The sequence below is a fragment of the Melanotaenia boesemani genome, chromosome 21 (genome assembly GCF_017639745.1).
Source record: "Melanotaenia boesemani isolate fMelBoe1 chromosome 21, fMelBoe1.pri, whole genome shotgun sequence".
In the NCBI taxonomy this organism is placed as follows: domain Eukaryota; kingdom Metazoa; phylum Chordata; class Actinopteri; order Atheriniformes; family Melanotaeniidae; genus Melanotaenia; species Melanotaenia boesemani.
Genome location: NC_055702.1, coordinates 737,777 through 758,138, shown reverse-complemented (window position 1 = coordinate 758,138; position 20,362 = coordinate 737,777). Strand labels below are relative to the sequence as shown.

General features: G+C 46.0%; 1 protein-coding gene across 1 annotated transcript; it reads right to left on the bottom strand.

The window, feature by feature from the left end:
* Positions 1 to 479: 479 nt before the first annotated feature.
* On the bottom strand, positions 480 to 10,000 carry acta2 (actin alpha 2, smooth muscle). Its single transcript, XM_041973751.1, has 9 exons — positions 9,884 to 10,000; positions 7,203 to 7,381; positions 6,998 to 7,126; positions 4,112 to 4,222; positions 3,525 to 3,609; positions 3,123 to 3,284; positions 2,843 to 3,034; positions 2,445 to 2,626; positions 480 to 1,363 (listed from the first exon to the last, which is right to left on the bottom strand). Exons 2-9 carry the CDS (start codon positions 7,329 to 7,331, stop codon positions 1,220 to 1,222), a joined length of 1,134 nt encoding a protein of 377 aa, XP_041829685.1. The 5' UTR covers positions 7,332 to 7,381; positions 9,884 to 10,000; the 3' UTR covers positions 480 to 1,219.
* Positions 10,001 to 20,362: the final 10,362 nt, after the last annotated feature.

Here is a 20,362-nt window from a genome sequence, read left to right as displayed (position 1 = left end):
TAATGCGAACACCACGGTTAGTAATGAAACCCCTGGACTGCTGGTCCAACCTTTTCTGGCTCGATGACATCATCATGTAAGACCTCTGTGTGTGGATCAGTCAGCTGATCCTTCAGAGGAAGTGATGTCACTCAGGAGGCGGGGTCTGGAGGAGGCTGTGGGGAAACACCTTTAATGGCTCTAAACTGGATCTTTTAAAATCCCAAACCCTTAATGAGGAAATTCTGGCTCCTTATGGTTCATAATTAAGCAGAACGATCTGTTGCTATGACAACAAGAATCAATAGTTGAATGAAGATCAACAGAAGTAACAACAAGAAGCTTTGTGTCATATGAGAGCTCTTTATTGTCTTTCTCGACCACACTTCCGGTTCCCGACCCAGACCGCATCAGCTATGACATCATCATACACGCTGTGACATCATCAGAAGGCTTTGAATCTGCTCTGCTCCCCAGCAATGGAAGAAAACTCCAGCCGGTGACTTTCAAGCTTTATTCATCAAAAATAGAAACAGACTTTGACGAGACAGAACCAACATGGAGACGGACATAAGGCGGGGTCATGTGAGCAGAGGGCGGGGACATAAGGCAGGGTCATGTGAGCAGAGGGCGGGGACATAAGGCGGGGTCATGTGAGCAGAGGGCGGGGACATAAGGCAGGGTCATGTGAGCAGAGGGCGGGGACATAAGGCGGGGTCATGTGAGAAGGGGCCGGGGACATAAGGCAGGGTCATGTGAGTAGAGGGCGGGGACATAAGGCGGGGTCATGTGAGTAGAGGGCGGGGACATAAGGCGGGGTCATGTGAGAAGGGGCCGGGGACATAAGGCAGGGTCACGTGAGTAGAGGGCGGGGACATAAGGCGGGGTCATGTGAGAAGGGGCCGGGGACATAAGGCAGGGTCATGTGAGTAGAGGGCGGGGACATAAGGCGGGGTCATGTGAGAAGGGGCCGGGGACATAAGGCAGGGTCACGTGAGCAGGGGCGGGGACAAAGCAGCACATTCACAGTTTCACGGTGTGGAGGGAGGGAGGATCTCTGGGTTTTTATTCATCGGGTCAGTTCCCTTCTCAGCGAGGAGCTGGGACCCAGGTCCACTGCTGATTCTTGGAGCTGGTTCTGGTTTTTATCTGGGTTCTGTGACTGGACCTTGGTGCAGGTTAAAATAAGGCGGTGCCGGGGGGTGGACGGTAATGCGAGCACAAAGACCGGGCTGGGCTGTTAGAAGCACTTGCGGTGGACAATGGAGGGTCCAGCCTCGTCGTACTCCTGCTTGCTGATCCACATCTGCTGGAAGGTGGAGAGGGAGGCCAGGATGGAGCCACCAATCCACACCGAGTACTTCCTCTCTGGGGGAGCAATGATCTGAGGGGGCGGAGTTTAAAGGTTACCTCAGAGCATTCAAGTTCCAAAAAAATGGCTCTTAAATGAGACATTAGCATCATGGAATCAAACGTCCATTTAAAAGTTAAAATTATTTCACATTCCATCGTTTTGATCAGGCCTGAATTACGGGTCGCGGGTAAGCTGGAGTCTATCCCAGCATTAACAGGTGAGGGGCAGGTACACCTGGACAGGTCACCAGTCCATCGCAGGGCCGACACACAGGGGACAAACAACCATTCACACACACACCTAGGGAGAATTTAGTCATCAGTTAACCTAACATCATGTCTTTGGATGGTGGAAGGAAGCCGGAGAACCCACGCATACACGGGGAGAACATGCAAACTCCACACAGAAAGGCCGCCTCCCTCACGGTACGAACCCTCAGCCAAGACTCAAACCAGCAACCTCCTTGCGGTGAGGCTGCGGTGCTAACCACCACACCACCGTGCAGCACGAAGTTAATCAATAGAAAAACCTGATACGTTTTTACAGCAGCTTCAGTACAAGTTCTTCGGTTTTAAATGTGACACGTCGCCGGTGATCAAAAACTCGTCCATGACGGGTTCAAACGTGATCTCTGATCAGACCTCGTTTCCTGGACATCGTCATAGAAACCATGAAGGCACCCAGCTGGAGTTTACACAGAAAAATCTGGTTGATCGTTAATCTGGTTAATTTGGTTAATCACGTTAATACGGTTGATCTATTAATCTAGTTTTTCTAGCTCATCTAGTTAATATATTAATATAGTTAATCTGGTTAATCTAATAATCTAGTTAATCTAGGTCACCTAGTTAATATTTTTATCTTATTAGTCTGGTTAACAGTTAATGTAGTTTATCTACTTAATGTATTAATCTTGTTAATCTGGTTAATTTGATTAATCTGGTTATTCTAGTTAATAAATTACTCTGGTTAATCTATTTAATCTGAATAATCTATTAATCAAGTTAATATGTTAATCTTGTTAATCTGGTTAATCGGTTAATCTGTAACTAAAACATTGGACAGGTGGGGTTAAGGTGGGCAGGAGTGGGCGGAGTCTTGTGGGAGGTACCTTGATCTTCATGGTGCTGGGAGCCAGGGCGGTGATCTCCTTCTGCATGCGGTCTGCGATGCCCGGGTACATGGTGGTCCCTCCTGACAGCACGTTGTTGGCGTACAGGTCTTTACGGATGTCGATGTCACACTTCATGATGCTGTTGTAGGTGGTCTCGTGGATTCCGGCCGACTCCATCCCTGCAGGAAGATGCTGGCTTTAGTCTGAATTTACACCAGAAATGTCTCTCGGAGGTGAGGACGTGAGACAGAAAACCAACCAGTCTCCTGTTTTTTGTCTTCGGGTGAAAGACTAACTGGGAGGGACAGAAATCTGAGGAGGAGTAGAAATGATTTGCAGCTAAGGTAAGACAGGTGGGACATGGACAGGTGAGGTGGGTGGGACGGGTGTCTGACCGATGAAGGAGGGCTGGAAGAGCGTCTCGGGGCAGCGGAACCTCTCGTTGCCGATGGTGATGACCTGTCCGTCGGGCAGTTCGTAGCTTTTCTCCAGAGAGGACGAGGTGGCCGCTGTCCCCATCTCGTTCTCGAAGTCCAGAGCCACGTAGCACAGCTTCTCCTTGATGTCGCGCACGATCTCCCTCTCAGCTGAGGACAGACAGACAGAGACACAGACGGGTCAGACGCAGCCTGGCCAGGTGTACTGCGGGGGCGTGGCCAAGCGGGGGCGTGGTACCGGTGGTGACGAAGCTGTAGCCCCGCTCGGTCAGGATCTTCATGAGGTAGTCGGTGAGGTCACGGCCCGCCAGGTCCAACCTCATGATGGCGTGAGGCAGAGCGTAACCCTCGTAGATCGGAACGTTGTGGGTGACGCCGTCGCCCGAGTCCAGGACGATACCTGAGGACGGACAGGAAGTTCAAATGTCTGAGGTGAGACCAGCGGGGGGACGGAAAGACAGGAGGGACAAAAACCAAGGAAAGAGGAAAAGTAGAAGAAATGTTTTGTACTGGAAACCAGTTCATTCCTGTTCATTCTCTGACCGGCCCAGTCCGGACGCGTCATCGTCCCAGATGTCCCTCACAGTAAAAATAATAGACAACAATAGAAAATGTGAGACTGTGGTGGGTGTGGTCCAACCTGTGGTACGACCCGAGGCGTAGAGCGACAGGACGGCCTGGATGGCCACGTACATGGCAGGAACGTTAAACGTCTCGAACATGATCTGAACACACACGCACACACACACACGTTCACCATGAGGACACAAGCAGCCAATCAGAGCAGGAGGATTTAAACACACCTGATGACCTAACCCTTCACACACCTTTACATCATCAGTACAAGAGCTCAGATTTATAACTAAATTATTTTATCTAATTTTTTTGGAAAATAATAGTAAAATAAGAGAAATTATAAAAATGATAAAATAATAAAAATTAAATTTTTTTTTTCACAGCTCAGTTATCTGATAGACTCAGTAAAAATAAAATATTTCAGGATAAAAATGTTAATTTATTGTTTTCTCCTTTTTTTCTTTCACTCAGAAATATTTCATCCAAATATTTGATCAATAATTTTTCATCTGATTGATAAGGATTTTATAACAAACTATCGTGTACTGCTACTATCTGTTTATTACATGTAATAAATTATTATAAAGGTAAAACATCACTGTTTGTATCTCAGCAGGCCTCTGTCTCCATGGTGAATATTATGGGATGTACCTGCGTCATCTTCTCCCTGTTAGCTTTGGGGTTGAGTGGCGCCTCTGTCAGCAGGGTGGGATGTTCCTCTGGAGCCACGCGCAGCTCGTTGTAAAATGAGTGATGCCAGATCTGACCAATCAGAGAGCAGACGCGGGTCAGCAGGGCTCACACAGGTGTCTTCTGGCTGGTCAGGTGTGTATCAGGTGTGTGTCAGCTGCATATCAGGTGTGTGTCAGGTGTGTGTCAGGTGTGTGTCAGGTGCATATCAGGTGTGTGTCAGGTGCATATCAGGTGTGTGTCAGGTGCGTATCAGGTGTGTGTCAGGTGCGTATCAGGTGTGTGTCAGCTGCGTATCAGTTGTGTGTCAGGTGCGTGTCAGGTGTGTATCAGATGTGTGTCAGCTGCATATCAGGTGTGTGTGAGGTGTGTGTCAGGTGCGTATCAGGTGTGTGTCAGCTGCATATCAGGTGCGTATCAGGTGTGTGTCAGCTGCATATCAGGTGCGTATCAGGTGTGTGTCAGCTGCCTATCAGGTGCGTGTCAGGTGCATATCAGGTGTGTGTCAGGTGTGTGTCAGGTGCATATCAGGTGTGTGTCAGGTGTGTGTCAGGTGCGTATCAGGTGTGTGTCAGGTGTGTGTCAGCTGCATATCAGGTGTGTGTCAGGTGCATATCAGGTGTGTGTCAGGTGTGTGTCAGGTGCATATCAGGTGTGTGTCAGGTGTGTGTCAGGTGCATATCAGGTGCATATCAGGTGTGTGTCAGCTGCATATCAGGTGTGTGTCAGGTGTGTGTCAGCTGCGTGTCAGGTGCGTGTCAGGTGCATATCAGGTGTGTGTCAGGTGTGTGTCAGGTGCATATCAGGTGTGTGTCAGCTGCATATCAGGTGTGTGTCAGGTGCATGTCAGCTGCGTGTCAGGTGTGTGTCAGCTGCATATCAGGTGTGTGTCAGGTGCATATCAGGTGTGTGTCAGGTGTGTGTCAGCTGCATATCAGGTGTGTGTCAGGTGCATATCAGGTGTGTGTCAGGTGTGTGTCAGGTGCATATCAGGTGTGTGTCAGGTGCATATCAGGTGTGTGTCAGGTGTGTGTCAGGTGCATATCAGGTGTGTGTCAGGTGCATATCAGGTGTGTGTCAGGTGCGTATCAGGTGTGTGTCAGGTGCGTATCAGGTGTGTGTCAGCTGCGTTTCAGTTGTGTGTCAGGTGCGTGTCAGGTGTGTATCAGATGTGTGTCAGCTGCATATCAGGTGTGTGTGAGGTGTGTGTCAGGTGCGTATCAGGTGTGTGTCAGCTGCATATCAGGTGCGTATCAGGTGTGTGTCAGCTGCATATCAGGTGCGTATCAGGTGTGTGTCAGCTGCCTATCAGGTGCGTGTCAGGTGCATATCAGGTGTGTGTCAGGTGTGTGTCAGGTGCATATCAGGTGTGTGTCAGGTGTGTGTCAGGTGCGTATCAGGTGTGTGTCAGGTGTGTGTCAGCTGCATATCAGTTGTGTGTCAGGTGCATATCAGGTGTGTGTCAGGTGTGTGTCAGGTGCATATCAGGTGTGTGTCAGGTGTGTGTCAGGTGCATATCAGGTGTGTGTCAGGTGTGTGTCAGGTGTGTGTCAGGTGTGTGTCAGCTGCATATCAGGTGTGTGTCAGGTGCATATCAGGTGTGTGTCAGGTGTGTGTCAGGTGCATATCAGGTGTGTGTCAGGTGCATATCAGGTGTGTGTCAGGTGTGTGTCAGGTGCATATCAGGTGTGTGTCAGGTGTGTGTCAGGTGCATATCAGGTGTGTGTCAGGTGTGTGTCAGGTGCATATCAGGTGCGTGTCAGGTGCATATCAGGTGTGTGTCAGGTGTGTGTCAGGTGCATATCAGGTGTGTGTCAGGTGTGTGTCAGGTGCATATCAGGTGTGTGTCAGGTTTGTGTCAGGTGCATATCAGGTGTGTGTCAGGTGCATATCAGGTGCGTGTCAGGTGCGTATCAGGTGTGTGTCAGGTCCGTATCAGGTGTGTGTCAGCTGCATATCAGGTGTGTGTCAGGTGCGTGTCAGGTGCGTATCAGGTGTGTGTCAGGTGTGTGTCAGGTGCGTATCAGGTGTGTGTCAGGTGCATATCAGGTGTGTGTCAGGTGCGTATCAGGTGTGTGTCAGCTGCATATCAGGTGTGTGTCAGGTGCCTATCAGGTGTGTGTCAGGTGCGTGTCAGGTGTGTGTCAGGTGTGTATCAGGTGTGTGTCAGCTGCATATCAGGTGTGTGTCAGGTGTGTCAGGTGCGTATCAGGTGTGTGTCAGCTGCATATCAGGTGCGTATCAGGTGTGTGTCAGCTGCATATCAGGTGTGTGTCAGGTGTGTGTCAGGTGCGTATCAGGTGTGTGTGTCAGCTGCATATCAGGTGTGTGTCAGGTGTGTGTGTCAGCTGCATTTCAGGTGTGTGTCAGGTGTGTGTCAGGTGCGTATCAGGTGTGTGTGTCAGGTGCATGTCAGGTATGTGTCAGGTGTGTATCAGGTGTGTGTCAGCTGCATATCAGGTGTGTGTCAGGTGTGTCAGGTGCGTATCAGGTGTGTGTCAGCTGCATATCAGGTGTGTGTCAGGTGTGTGTCAGCTGCATATCAGGTGTGTGTCAGGTGTGTGTCAGGTGCGTATCAGGTGTGTGTGTCAGCTGCATATCAGGTGCGTATCAGGTTTGTGTCAGGTGCGTGTCAGGTGTGTGTCAGGTGCGTATCAGGTGTGTGTCAGGTGCGTATCAGGTGCGTGTCAGATGTGTGTCAGGTGCGTGTCAGGTGCATATCAGGTGCGTGTCAGGTGTGTGTCAGGTGCGTGTCAGGTGTGTGTCAGGTGCTTATCAGGTGTGTGTCAGGTGCGTATCAGGTGTGTGTCAGCTGCATATCAGGTGCGTGTCAGATGTGTGTGACACCTTCTCCATGTCGTCCCAGTTGGTGATGATGCCGTGCTCGATGGGGTACTTCAGGGTCAGGATTCCTCTCTTGCTCTGAGCCTCGTCTCCAACGTAGCTGTCCTTCTGCCCCATTCCCACCATCACGCCCTGAAACACACCTGTCAGTTCACACCTGGCCAAAGATGCCGCTCTCTCATTGGTCTGTTATTTATCCTGTTCTGACCTGGTGTCTGGGCCGGCCCACAATGGAGGGGAAGACGGCTCTGGGGGCATCATCCCCCGCGAACCCAGCCTTACAGAGTCCGGATCCGTTATCACAGACCAGAGCAGTGCTGTCCTCGTCGTCACACATGATTGCAGGGGGCGCTGTGGAGGAGCAAGAACCTTGGACACCAAGTCACACTGAGGAAGAGGAGCACACACAATCAATCACTTCAATAAATATATTAAATAAACATGAGCTGCAGCCCCCTGGTGGACAGTCCGGATGCTGCCCTATAACTGGAGAAAAACTGAAGGAGGAAAAGAAGTAAAGGTTAAAAACATCCAGCTCCAAGAATCACACATTCCTTCTAAACTCAGACTGAACCAACCAACAACCTCCTCATCAGTGACCTCAGGTTTGTTTGTTCCCTGAGGAATCTAATTTATTCAGATTCATTCTGATTTCATTCTTTTAATTCTGATTTAATCTGATTTTAATAAATACATAAACTACTAAATGGAATCTACTCGTGTAGATCTATTTTAGGGTATTATTAATGGCATCTTTGGTTCTGGTCCTCTAGACCAGGTCTACAGACCTGCAGGTTCCAGACATGTGGAAAATGACTGATGGACGAACATGAACGTCTGCTTTTATGAATCAGTGAAGTTTATGGGACCAGATAAAAACCTTCATCCAGCTGAAGCTACTTCATCATCACATCAACTAAATTCAAAGCAAAATGTTTGACTTAAAAAACACCCTGAAATGAGAAGGACTGAGGAAGACCTGGTCCCTTGGCTGAGGAAGACCTGGGACCAGACCTGCAGCTCCATCTGGGAAAACTTCCTATTTAGGTCATGAAGTTGAGTTCTGACTGTGTTTGGTATGCTCTCTCTCCCGTCTCCTCCCTACCTCGCTCACCCCCTGCTTTCATGTTGCCTCCCTCGCCCACCCTCTCTCTCTCTCCATCTGTCCTTCCTCATCTCTCCTCGTCTTCCTCTCCCTGCAGAGGACTTTGCTCCATATTTAGTCATGAACTTAAGGAATCGAATATTTCTGCTGTTTCTGCAGAGATGGTTTCTCTTTGCCCTCAGCGTTGCCTGTCAGGCTCTGGCTACATTTTTTTTACTGGCTGTTTCTGGACTTTAGCTCCTTCCTGTTGCAGCTGTTTCCACCTGATCTGACATTTACTGACGTCTCCTGTAAACAACAACAAGGTGGTTCTTCATATTTCTGCAGGTCCTCACTGAGAATCTAAAAGCTGTTCAAATATCCATTAATTTGGGCAGATTTTATAAATCTGTGATTTCTGATGTTTAGCTGGAAACGAACTGCTCCGACCAGCAGGAGGTGCTGCAGCTCAGAGACGGAAAACCTGGACCATGACGCAGTCCTTTAACACCCAGAAGTCCCAGAACCTCCTGAACTCAGAAGTTTTAAGTTAATCTGGTCTTCGGCTGAACGTGCGAAGATTCATTAAAATGTTAAAAACTTCAGATTAAAACAATGAGGAAATATTTCAAATTTATTTTCAGTGCTTGTAAAAAACAGCTGCTGGTCTCGGATCCAGCAGTCGGTCCAGAGGACTTCTGGACGTCTTCCCTTCGTCTTCCTGTTGTTTCTCCACAATCTGTCTCCTCATTTAACACGTGATGGAAACAGTTTCAGCCAATCAGAAGCTTCCACTTCATCATTTTATTGATTCTGTTTCAAAAATTTTAAAACATGAAAATAACGATTTTATTTCACAGAGAATCTGCAGCACAGAACCAACCAGAACCAGCCAGATGAATCAGAACCAGCCAGGAGAATCAGAACCAGCCAGAAGAATCAGAACCAGCCAAAAGAATCAGAACCAGCCAGATGAATCAGAACCAGCCAGATGAATCAGAACCAGCCAAAAGAATCAGAACCAGCCAGATGAATCAGAACCAGCCAGGAGAATCAGAACCAGCCAGAAGAATCAGAACCAGCCAAAAGAATCAGAACCAGCCAGATGAATCAGAACCAGCCAGATGAATCAGGACCAGCCAGATGAATCAGAACCAGCCAGATGAATCAGAACAAGCTAGGAGAATCAGAACCGACCAGAACCAGCCAGAAGAATCAGAACCAGCCAGATGAATCAGAACCAGCCAGATGAATCAGAACAAGCCAGAAGAATCAGAACCAGCCAAAAGAATCAGAACCAGCCAGAAGAATCAGAACCGACCAGATGAATCAGAACAAGCCAGATGAATCAGAACCAGCCAGAAGAATCAGAACCGACCAGATGAATCAGAACCAGCCAGGAGAATCAGAACCAGCCAAAAGAATCAGAACCAGCCAGAAGAATCAGAACCGACCAGATGAATCAGAACCAGCCAGGAGAATCAGAAATTTTCCACAGAGTCTGAAAAGTTTGTTTTAATTGATTAATCAGAAGGAGGAGAGAAGGATGGAGGTGAAGAAGAGGAGGTGAGGAGGAAGAGGTGAAGAGGAGGAGGTGAGGAAGAGGAGGTGAAGAAGAGAAGGTGAGGAAAAGGAGGTGAAGAAGAGAAGGTGAGGAGGAAGAGGTGAAGAGGAGGAGGTGAGGAAGAGGAGGTGAAGAAGAGAAGGTGAGGAAAAGGAGGTGAAGAAGAGAAGGTGAGGAAAAGGAGGTGAGGAGGAGGAGGTGAAGAAGAGGAGGTGAGGAGGAGGAGGTGAGGAGCTCTTACCGTGGCAGTGCTGGGACGATGTGGGTGGGGGCAGGACAGAAGTGAGAGTCAGAGATGCTTCCACTAAGTTTTTAAACCCTCCACCTCCTCCATCCATCCCTCCATCCAAACATGGCTGAGCCTCCTCCCTCCTCCTCTCCCTTCTGCTGTCTCCTCAGCTTGATTCCTTATAGGGCAGGCCCAGAGGGAAGCAGCCAATCAGATGGCTCGTGGCGTTGGAGGACTTTCTCCCATCGTTCACCGCATTCCTCCGAGAGGCAGAGACCACAGGAAGCCCTCAGACTGCGCCCAGGAAAGTAATCAGATTACACTGCAAGTAATCAGATTACACATGCCTCGGCGAAGAAGTAAATTAATGTGAGCTGATTAAACATCCAGATCTGAAAACATTAAGACGGAAATTTCTTCTTAAATCAGCTGGTCCAGGGTTCCCCATCCAGCTGCTGCTCCGGGGCTCCTGGACCAGAATTTTTTAGAGGACTTTTAACAGGACTTCCCAGTAAGACCAGTAAACATTTGCAGCTCATCCAGATGCCACCGGTGGAGTTTTAACCAGGACTAAGAGACCAGTTTAACATCTTTATACTGGTTTCTGGTTTATACTGGTTTCTGGTTTATACTGGTTTCTAGTTTATACTGGTCTCCTGTTTATACTAGTTTCTAGTTTATACTGGTTTCTAGTTTATACTGGTCTCCTGTTTACACTGGTTTCCAGTTTATACTGGTTTCCAGTTTATACTGGTTTCCTGTTTTTACTGGTCTCCAGTTTATACTGGTTTCTAGTTTATACTGGTCTCCTGTTTATACTGGTCTCCTGTTTATACTGGTTTCCAGTTTATACTGGTTTCTACTTTATACTGGTCTCCTGTTTATACTGGTTTCCAGTTTATACTGGTTTCTAGTTTATACTGGTCTCCTGTTTATACTGGTTTCTAGTTTATACTGGTTTCTAGTTTATACTGGTCTCCTGTTTATACTTTTTTCCAGTTTACACTGGTTTCTGGCTTATACGGGTTTCTAGTTTATACTGGTTTCTAGTTTATACTGGTTTCCTGTTTTTACTGGTGTCCAGTTTATACTGGTTTGTACTTTATACTGGTCTCCTGTTTATACTGGTTTCCAGTTTAAACTGGTTTCTAGTTTATACTGGTCTCCTGTTTATACTGGTTTCCAGTTTAAACTGGTTTCTAGTTTATAGTGGTTTCCAGTTTATACTGGTTTCTACTTTATACTGGTCTCCTGATTATACTAGTTTCCTGTTTATACTAGTTTCTAGTTTATACTGGTTTCTAGTTTATACTGGTCTCCTGTTTATACTTTTTTCCAGTTTACACTGGTTTCTGGCTTATACTGGTTTCTAGTTTATACTGGTTTCTAGTTTATACTGGTTTCCTGTTTTTACTGGTGTCCAGTTTATACTGGTTTGTACTTTATACTGGTCTCCTGTTTATACTGGTTTCCAGTTTAAACTGGCTTCTAGTTTATACTGGTCTCCTGTTTATACTGGTTTCTAGTTTAAACTGGTTTCTAGTTTATACTGGTTTCCTGTTTATACTGGTTTCCAGTTTAAACTGGTTTCTAGTTTATACTGGTTTCCTGTTTATACTGGTTTGTAGTTTACACAAAGAAAAGTTCAAATAAACCAAGCAGGACTGTGAGATCTAAAGATTCAGGTCAGTGAGTCCAGACCAGAATTCAAACTAGAGTCCAGACCAGGGTCCAGACCACAGTCCAGACCAGGGTCCGGACCAGGGTCCAGACCACAGTGTAGACCAGGGGGTCAGACCACAGTCTAGACCAGGGTCCAGACCAGAGTCCAGACCAGACTCCAGACCAAGGTCCAGACCACAGTCCAGGCCATAGTCCAAACCAGAGTCCAGACCAGAGTCCGGACCAGGGTCCAGACCACAGTCCAGACCAGAGTCCAGACCAGGGTCCAGACCTGAGTTCAGACCAGAGTGCAGACCACAGTCCAGACCAGGATCCAGACCAGGGTCCAGACCACAGTCCAGACCAGGGTTCGGACCAGGGTCCAGGCCACATTCCAGACCAGGGTCCTGACCAGAGTCCAGACCACAGTCCAGACCACAGCCCAGACCAGAGTCCAAACCAGAGTCCAGACCAGAGTCCGGACCAGGGTCCAGACCACAGTCCAGACCAGAGTTCAGACCAGAGTGCAGACCACAGTCCAGACCAGGATCCAGACCAGGGTCTAGACCACAGTCCAGACCAGGGTTCGGACCAGGGTCCAGGCCACATTCTAGACCAGGGTCCGGACCAGAGTCCAGACCAGGGTCCAGGCCACATTCCAGACCAGGGTCCGGACCAGAGTCCAGACCACAGTCCAGACCACAGCCCAGACCACAGTCCAGACCAGAATCCAGACAAGGGTCCAGGCCACATTCCAGACCAGGGTCCGGACCAGAGTCCAGACCACAGTCCAGACCACAGTCCAGACCAGAATCCAGACCAGAGTCCAGACCAGAGTCCAGACCAGGGTCCAGACCAGAGTCCAGACCAGAGTCCTGACCAGAGTCCAGACCACAGTCCAGATCAGAGTCCAGACCAGGCTCCGGACCAGAGGTCAGACCACAGTCCAGACCAGGGTCCGGACTAGAGTCTAGACCACAGTCCAGACCAAAATCCAGACCAGGGTCCAGACCATACTCCAGACCAGGGTCCAGACCAGAGTCCAGACCCCAGTCTAGACCAGTGTCCAGACCAGAGTGCAGACCACAGTCCAGACCAGAGTCCGGACCACAGTCCAGACCAGAGTCCAGACCAGGGTCCAGACCACAGTCCAGACCAGAGTCCAGATCAGAGTCCTGACAGGGTCCAGACCAGGGTCCAGACCACAGTCCAGACCAGAGTCCAGACCAGAGTCCGGACAGGGTCCAGACCACAGTCCAGACCAGAATCCAGACCAGGTCCAGCCGACATTCCAGGCCAGAGTCCGGACCACAGTCCAGACCAGAGTCCAGACCAGGGTCCAGACCACAGTCCAGACCAGAGTCCAGACCAGAGTCCGGACCAGGGTCCGGACCACAGTCCAGACCAGAGTCCAGACCAGAGTCCAGACCACAGTCCAGACCAGAGTCCTGACCAGGGTCCAGACCACAGTCCAGACCAGAGTCCAGATCAGAGTCCAGACCAGGGTCCGGACCAGAGTCCAGGGTCAAGCATTTAAGCTGCTGTACAGTGAAACTTTCAGATCCAGATTCAAGCTTCTCGGTTCTCCGTATCTGGGAACTGATCGACTGACGCTGATTTTTTTTACTTGCCACCACCAGACAAGGACTCTGAAACTAGCAGGACCAGAAGTTTCCTCCCCCGCTGTCGCTCTGACCTCCTGATATGGACGTGAAGCGTGTTCATACGGAGACGCTGAACACACCTAAGCTGCAGCCAAACAGGTGACATCATCTGTTTACACGAGGATGAGTGCAGCTCCATCTGAGGACATTTCCAGTCCGTCCCCATCTCTGCTCTGTCTCTCCGTCCACCACAGAGAACATCTCATCAACTCCAGATCGCCACGTGGTCCAACTTCTGCAGCAGGTCCAGGAGGTCCGACAGATCTCTGGACTCTCTGCAGGTCCGACAGATCTCTGGACTCTCTGCAGGTCCCACAGATCTCTGGACTCTCTGCAGGTCCCACAGATCTCTGGACTCTAAGCAGGTCCGACAGATTGGTTTTGGTTATGACTGGTTTGTTATAAAAACAACAGAAAAGCCTTATTGGAGCAGAGAGAGCCCCTCCCCTGAGTTACATGACAGTCTACATACCACACTCACCGCACCCGCACCCGGTCCAGGTGGTCCAGCTGTTACAGCGGGTCATGTGGTCCAGGTGCCACACCAGGTCGCCCGGTCCAGATGACACGGTGGACTTCCTGTCTGGCCGGTGCATGAAGAGGATTACGGGTATTGTAGTTTCCAGAAGATGGAGCGCCTGATGCAGGAATGTGTCTGAATGTTTTCCTGCAGCTTCTCCTTAAAAGGAAGCGTTACAACAACCAAAGCAAACTTCCTGCAGCAGAGGCTCCGCCCCCCGACTGGAAAAGAAGAAGGGATGACGGAGACGAGACAGAAACACTGGAGTAGAAGCTGGTAAACAGAAAACAAACGACAGCAGGAAGACCTCTGTGTCTCCGTCTGAGGCTCCAAATAAGGCAGCCGATCAGTAAAGTACAGCCGACAGGGCTCTTCATCCTCCTCCTCCTCGTCTCATGTAAGGAGAGGAAGGATGGTGGGCGGGGCCTGCTGTGACCTGCTGTGGTTCTGTCCATGTCCTTGTTTAGCTGTGCAGTGTTGGACCACAGTGGTCCTTAACCCCCTGATTCCATGTTATTTTCTGTGATCACAGAGCCGCACCGTGGTGGCCCGAGGCCGGGGGCCCCTCATCGTCACCTGTACAGCATCCCAGGAAAAAGAAGGGATGGTTCTCCTCTTCGTCTCAGAGAGGGCGGAGTACGGTGCAGTGAAAGGAACAAAATTCAGACGTCCCATGTGTTAGACAGGCATGAACTCAGCCCGGCCGCCACGTCTGGCATTTCTCCCAGTCCGAGATGCTCGGCAGAAAAGTTAGATCAGTTTATTTAGTCAACTTTTTTCACACATAAAAACACAACAGGACAGAAAATAGATGACATGAAAAGATGTGAACACGAAGAGCCAAGAAAATAACCGGCCCCTCTGTTCCAGAGTCCCTATGAGGAGCTCAGAGACCAGACCAGAACCAGCAGGAGCAGGTCATCGCACCCTTCCCGCCAACCGGAAGGGACCTAAAACTGTTATAAGACGTTTCAATACTAACATGACTCATACCAGAAGTTTTTCCTTTTTATTGCTCTTATTAATCCTGGTTTTTAGTATTTGATTGTTCTTGTTTTCTACCGCGTGGAACTTGTGTTATTATTGAGGTCCGGGTGAAGGAGCCTGAGACCAGGTCTCATCTGGTCACCACCTAGTCTAACTCCGGTTTTTACAGCCTTCAACCACGAGCGGGTCGGATGCAATGCTCTGCTATTTTCTTTTTCTGTAATAAACTTTGTTAAACTTCACTCATACCGCAGACACCAGAGAACGGAGGGCCGGCCTTGTGCCACAACCACACCTGTCAGGTGGGTTTTTTACAGTAAAATGTTCTGAAATTTTGTTACAGCAGCAGTTGTGTATACAAGTATGTATAAATACCGTCTTCAGTAATGGATTCATGTATACGTACATTTTTAGTTTTTATTTATGCAGATATGCATGCAGGCTTGAGTGCTGGAAATTCAACCAACCCTGAAATCCAGCACGGATCACTGGGCAGTTCACAGAAATGACATCACATTTAAACCAAACATCTTCCAGACTCAGTTCTTCCCATCAGTCCCATCAGGATGAAGGTAACGGTGCCACCTGCTGGTAGTCAGTGATAAAATGGACACGCCCCCACCAGGAAGGCTAACCTGACACTTTTCATTTTCTAAATATGATCAGTTTTTATATTTAAGTTATTTCTGGTGTTCCAGTTTCCCTGAAACACTTACAAGCTAAAAGCCTTTAGGTCATTTAGAAGGTTGTGTAAAGTCCTGACTAAATAACGTCCTCAAATGGCTGGAAAACACGTGTGTGTGTGTTCTGTCATTTTTCTGTTTATGGCAGAACAGCTGAGAGCTGCTGCAGGAGCCAATCAGGCGCTGCGTTTATGTCCAGATGTTTGTTCAGCTGCTGCAGTGGAGACATAAAACACAACATGGATGACAGGATGAGCAAGGCAGCTGATTGGACGGTCAGGTGACATCATCAGTCATCACTGAGGCGACATGAAGATCTTAACTTCTCCAGGATTAGCGACCTGAACCATGTGACCTCACCTGTACACACCTGGATCCAAACCACAGCACATATAAATGTAAATAAAGCTGATTATAAGCAGAGCTGCTCCAACCCACAGAAAACAACGACATCATCAGAGACATTCTCAGAGCTCGACACCTGGAGTCACCATGGAAACCGCTACACTTTTCTCCATCGGAACGAGAGGTTCTCATCACAATGTACGAGAAAAACCAAGAGGAATTCTGGGAAAAAGGAAGACTGCTGCTGAAGAGAGAGATGCATCATGGGACAAAACTGCTGCCTGAGTCCCTGTGGAAGCTGAAATCCAGTAGTCCACTGGTCCTCTGGTCCACCAGTCCTCTGATCCACCGGTCCCCTGGTCCAGCATTCCGCTGATCCACCGGTCCCCTGGTCCACCTGTTCCCTGGTCCACTGTTCTTTTTATTTTTGTGTGATTCATCATTTTTGTAGTGGTTTCCTTAGTGTTTCAGTGTGACTTTATTTGTTAATAAAGAGACAAGGATTTGCACATTAGTTACACACTGTGTGTGTTTCGGTTAGCATTTTCCGTGGGGGGTGGAGTGAAGACTCCACTTTTGCCTAGGGCGCCTGCCGGCCTAGGGCCGGCCCTGGATGATACCAGCAAACTTCATTAAACATTAGAGAATCTAACAGAACATAGAAGCAGATAGATGAGGTGAACGAGAGGAGAGGTGCTGCCAGGGCAAGTACTATCAAATACTACCAGGTAATATCAGGTAATATCATCTACTACCAGATAATATCAGATACTATCAGATACTACCAGGTAATATCAGGTATTATCATGTACTACCAGTTAATGTCAGTTACTATCAGACACTACCAGGTAATATCAACTACTATCGTGTACTACCAGGCAATATCAGGTATTATCATGTACTACCAGTTAATGTCAGTTACTATCAGACACTACCAGGTAATATCAGATACTATCAGATACTACCAGGTAATATCAGGTATTATCATGTACTACCAGATAATGTCAGTTACTATCAGATACTACCAGTTAATAGCAGCTACTATCAGCTACTACCAGGTAATATCAGTTACTGCCATGTACTACCAGGTAATATCAGTTACTATCATGTAGTACCAGCTAATATCAGGTACTACCGGATAATATCAGGAACTGCCATGTACTACCAGATAATATCAGATACTACCAGATAATGTCAGATGATATCAGATACATTATGTACTACCAGCTAATATAATATACTACCAGATAATATCAGCTACTACCAGATAATATCAGGTACTATCATGTACTACCAGATAATATCAGCTAATATCAGATACTATCATGTACTACCAGATAATATCGGATACTACCATGTCCTAACAGAGAATATCAACTACTACCAGATAATATCAGGTACTTTCATGTCCTTCCAGATAATATCAGCTACTATCAGGCACTACCAGATGATATCAGGTACTATGATGTACTACCAGGTAATATCACGTACTATCAGATGATATCAGCTACTATCAGATATTATCAGGTACTACCACATAATATAAGGCACTACCAATTAACATCATGTACTACGAGATAATATCAGGTACTATCAGCTACTACCAGGTAATGTCAGGTATTATCATGTATTACCAGATAACATCATGTACTACCAGATAATATCAGGTACTATCATGTACTATCAGTTACTACCAGATAATATTAGATACTACCAGGTAATATCAGATACTATCAGGTACTAACAGGTAATGTCAGGTATTATCATATACTTCCAGATAACATCATTTACTACAAGATATCATCAGTTACTTTCATATACTACCAGGTTATATCAGTTACTATCATGTACTACCACGGAATATCAGCTACAATAATGTACTACCAGAAAATATCATGTACTACCATCTACTACCAGATAATATCAGGTACTACCAAATAATATAAGGTACTACCAAATAACATCATGTACTACGAGACAATATCAGGTACTATCAGGTACTACCAGGTAATGTCAGGTATTATCATGTACTACCAGATAACATCATGTACTACCAGATAATATCAGGTACTATCATGTACTATCAGGTACTACCAGATAATATAGATACTACCAGGTAATATCAGGTACTATCAGGTACTAACAGGTAATGTCAGGTATTATCATATACTTCCAGATAACATCATCTACTACCAGATAATATCAGATAATATCAGGTACTTTCATGTCCTTCCAGATAATATCAGCTACTATCAGATACTACCACATAATATCAGGTGCTATCATGTACTACCAGGTAATATTGCGTACTATCAGATGATTTCAGCTACTATCAGATATTATCAGGTACTACCAGATAATATAAGGCACTACCAATTAACATCATGTACTACGAGATAATATCAGGTACTATCAGGTACTACCAGGTAATATCTCGCACTACCAGATAATATCATTTACAACAAGACATCATCTGTTACTTTCATATACTACCAGGTTAGATCAGTCACTATCATGTACTACCACAGAATATCAGCTACAATAATGTACTACCAGATAATATCATGTACTACCATCTACTACAAGATAATATCAGGTACTACCAAATAATATAAGGTACTACCAAATAACATCATGTACTACGAGATAATATCAGGTACTACCAGGTAATGTCAGGTATTATCATGTACTACCAGATAACATCATATACTACCAAATAATATCAGGTACTATCATATACTATCAGGTACTACCAGATAATATCAGATACTATCAGGTACTAACAGGTAATGTCAGGTATTATCATGTACTTCCAGATAACATCATGTACTACCAGATTATATCAGATACTATCATATACTATCAGGTACTACCAGGTAATATCAGGTACTATCAGATACTACCACATAATATCAGGTGCTATCATATACTACCAGGTAATATCAGGTATTATCATATACTACCAGATAATATCGGGTACTATCATGTACTACCAGATAATATCAGATAACATCAAGGACTATTATGTACTACCAGCTAATATCAGATACAACCAGATAACATCATATACTACCAGATAATATCAGGTACTATCAAATACTATCAGGTAATATCACATACTATCAGGTACAACCAGATAATATCATGTAATATCAGCTACTATCATATACTACCAGCTAATATCAGGTACTACCGGATAATATCAGATACTACCATGTACTACCAGATAATATCTGGTACTATCATGTACTACCAGATAATAACAGGTATTATCATGTACCAGCAGATAACATCATGCACTACCAGATAATACCATGTACTACCACATATCATCAGTTACTATCATGTACTACCAGATAATATCACGTACTATCAGGCACTACCAGATAATATCAGGTACTATCATGTACTACCAGGTAACATCACGTACTACCAGGTACTACGAGATAATATCAGTTACTATCATGTACTACCAGCTAATATGAGGTACTACCGGAAACGATCAGGTACTACCATGTACTACCAGATAATATTGGGTACTACCATGTACTAACTGAGAATATCAAATACTAAACAGATAATATCAGGTACTTTCATGTCCTTCCAGATAATATCAGGTAGTATCAGGTACTACCAGATACTTTAAGATACAACCATGTACTACCAGATAATATCGGATACTATCATGTCCTACCAGCTAATATCGGCTACTATCATGTACTACCAGATAATATCAGGTACTACCATGTACTACCAGATAATATCAAATACTACCAGATAATATCAGGTACTGTCTGGTACTACCAGGTAATATCAGGTACTATCATATACCACCAGATAATATCAGATAATATCAGGTACATTACGTAGTACCAGCTAAAATCAGGTACTACCAGATAACCTCACATTCTACCAGATAATATCAGCTACTATCTTGTACTACCAGATAATATCAGGTACTGTCAGGTACTACCCGATAATATCATGTACTATCATGTACTACCAGGTAATATTACGTACTCCCAGATAATATAGGGTACAATCATGTCCTACCAAATAATATCAGGTACTATCATGTACTACCAGATAATATCAGGTATTATCAGGCACTACCAGATAATATCAGGTACTAACATGTACTACCAGGTAATATCACGTACTACCGGATAATATCAGGTACTACCATGTACTACCAGATAATATCGGGTACTATCATGTACTACCATGTAATATCACGTACTATCAGCTACTACCAGATAATATCAGGTAATATCAGGTACTATCATGTACTACCAGCTAATATCAGGTACTAACAGGTAATATAAGGTACTACCAAATAACATCATGTACTACGAGATAATATCAGGTACTATCAGGTACTACCAGGTAATGTCAGGTATTATCATGTACTACCAGATAACATCATGTACTACCAGATAATATCAGGTACTATCATGTACTATCAGGTACTACCAGATAATATTAGATACTACCAGGTAATATCAGGTACTATCAGGTACTAACAGGTAATGTCAGGTATTATCATATACTTCCAGATAACATCATCTACTACCAGATAATATCAGATAATATCAGGCACTTTCATGTCCTTCCAGATAATATCAGCTAC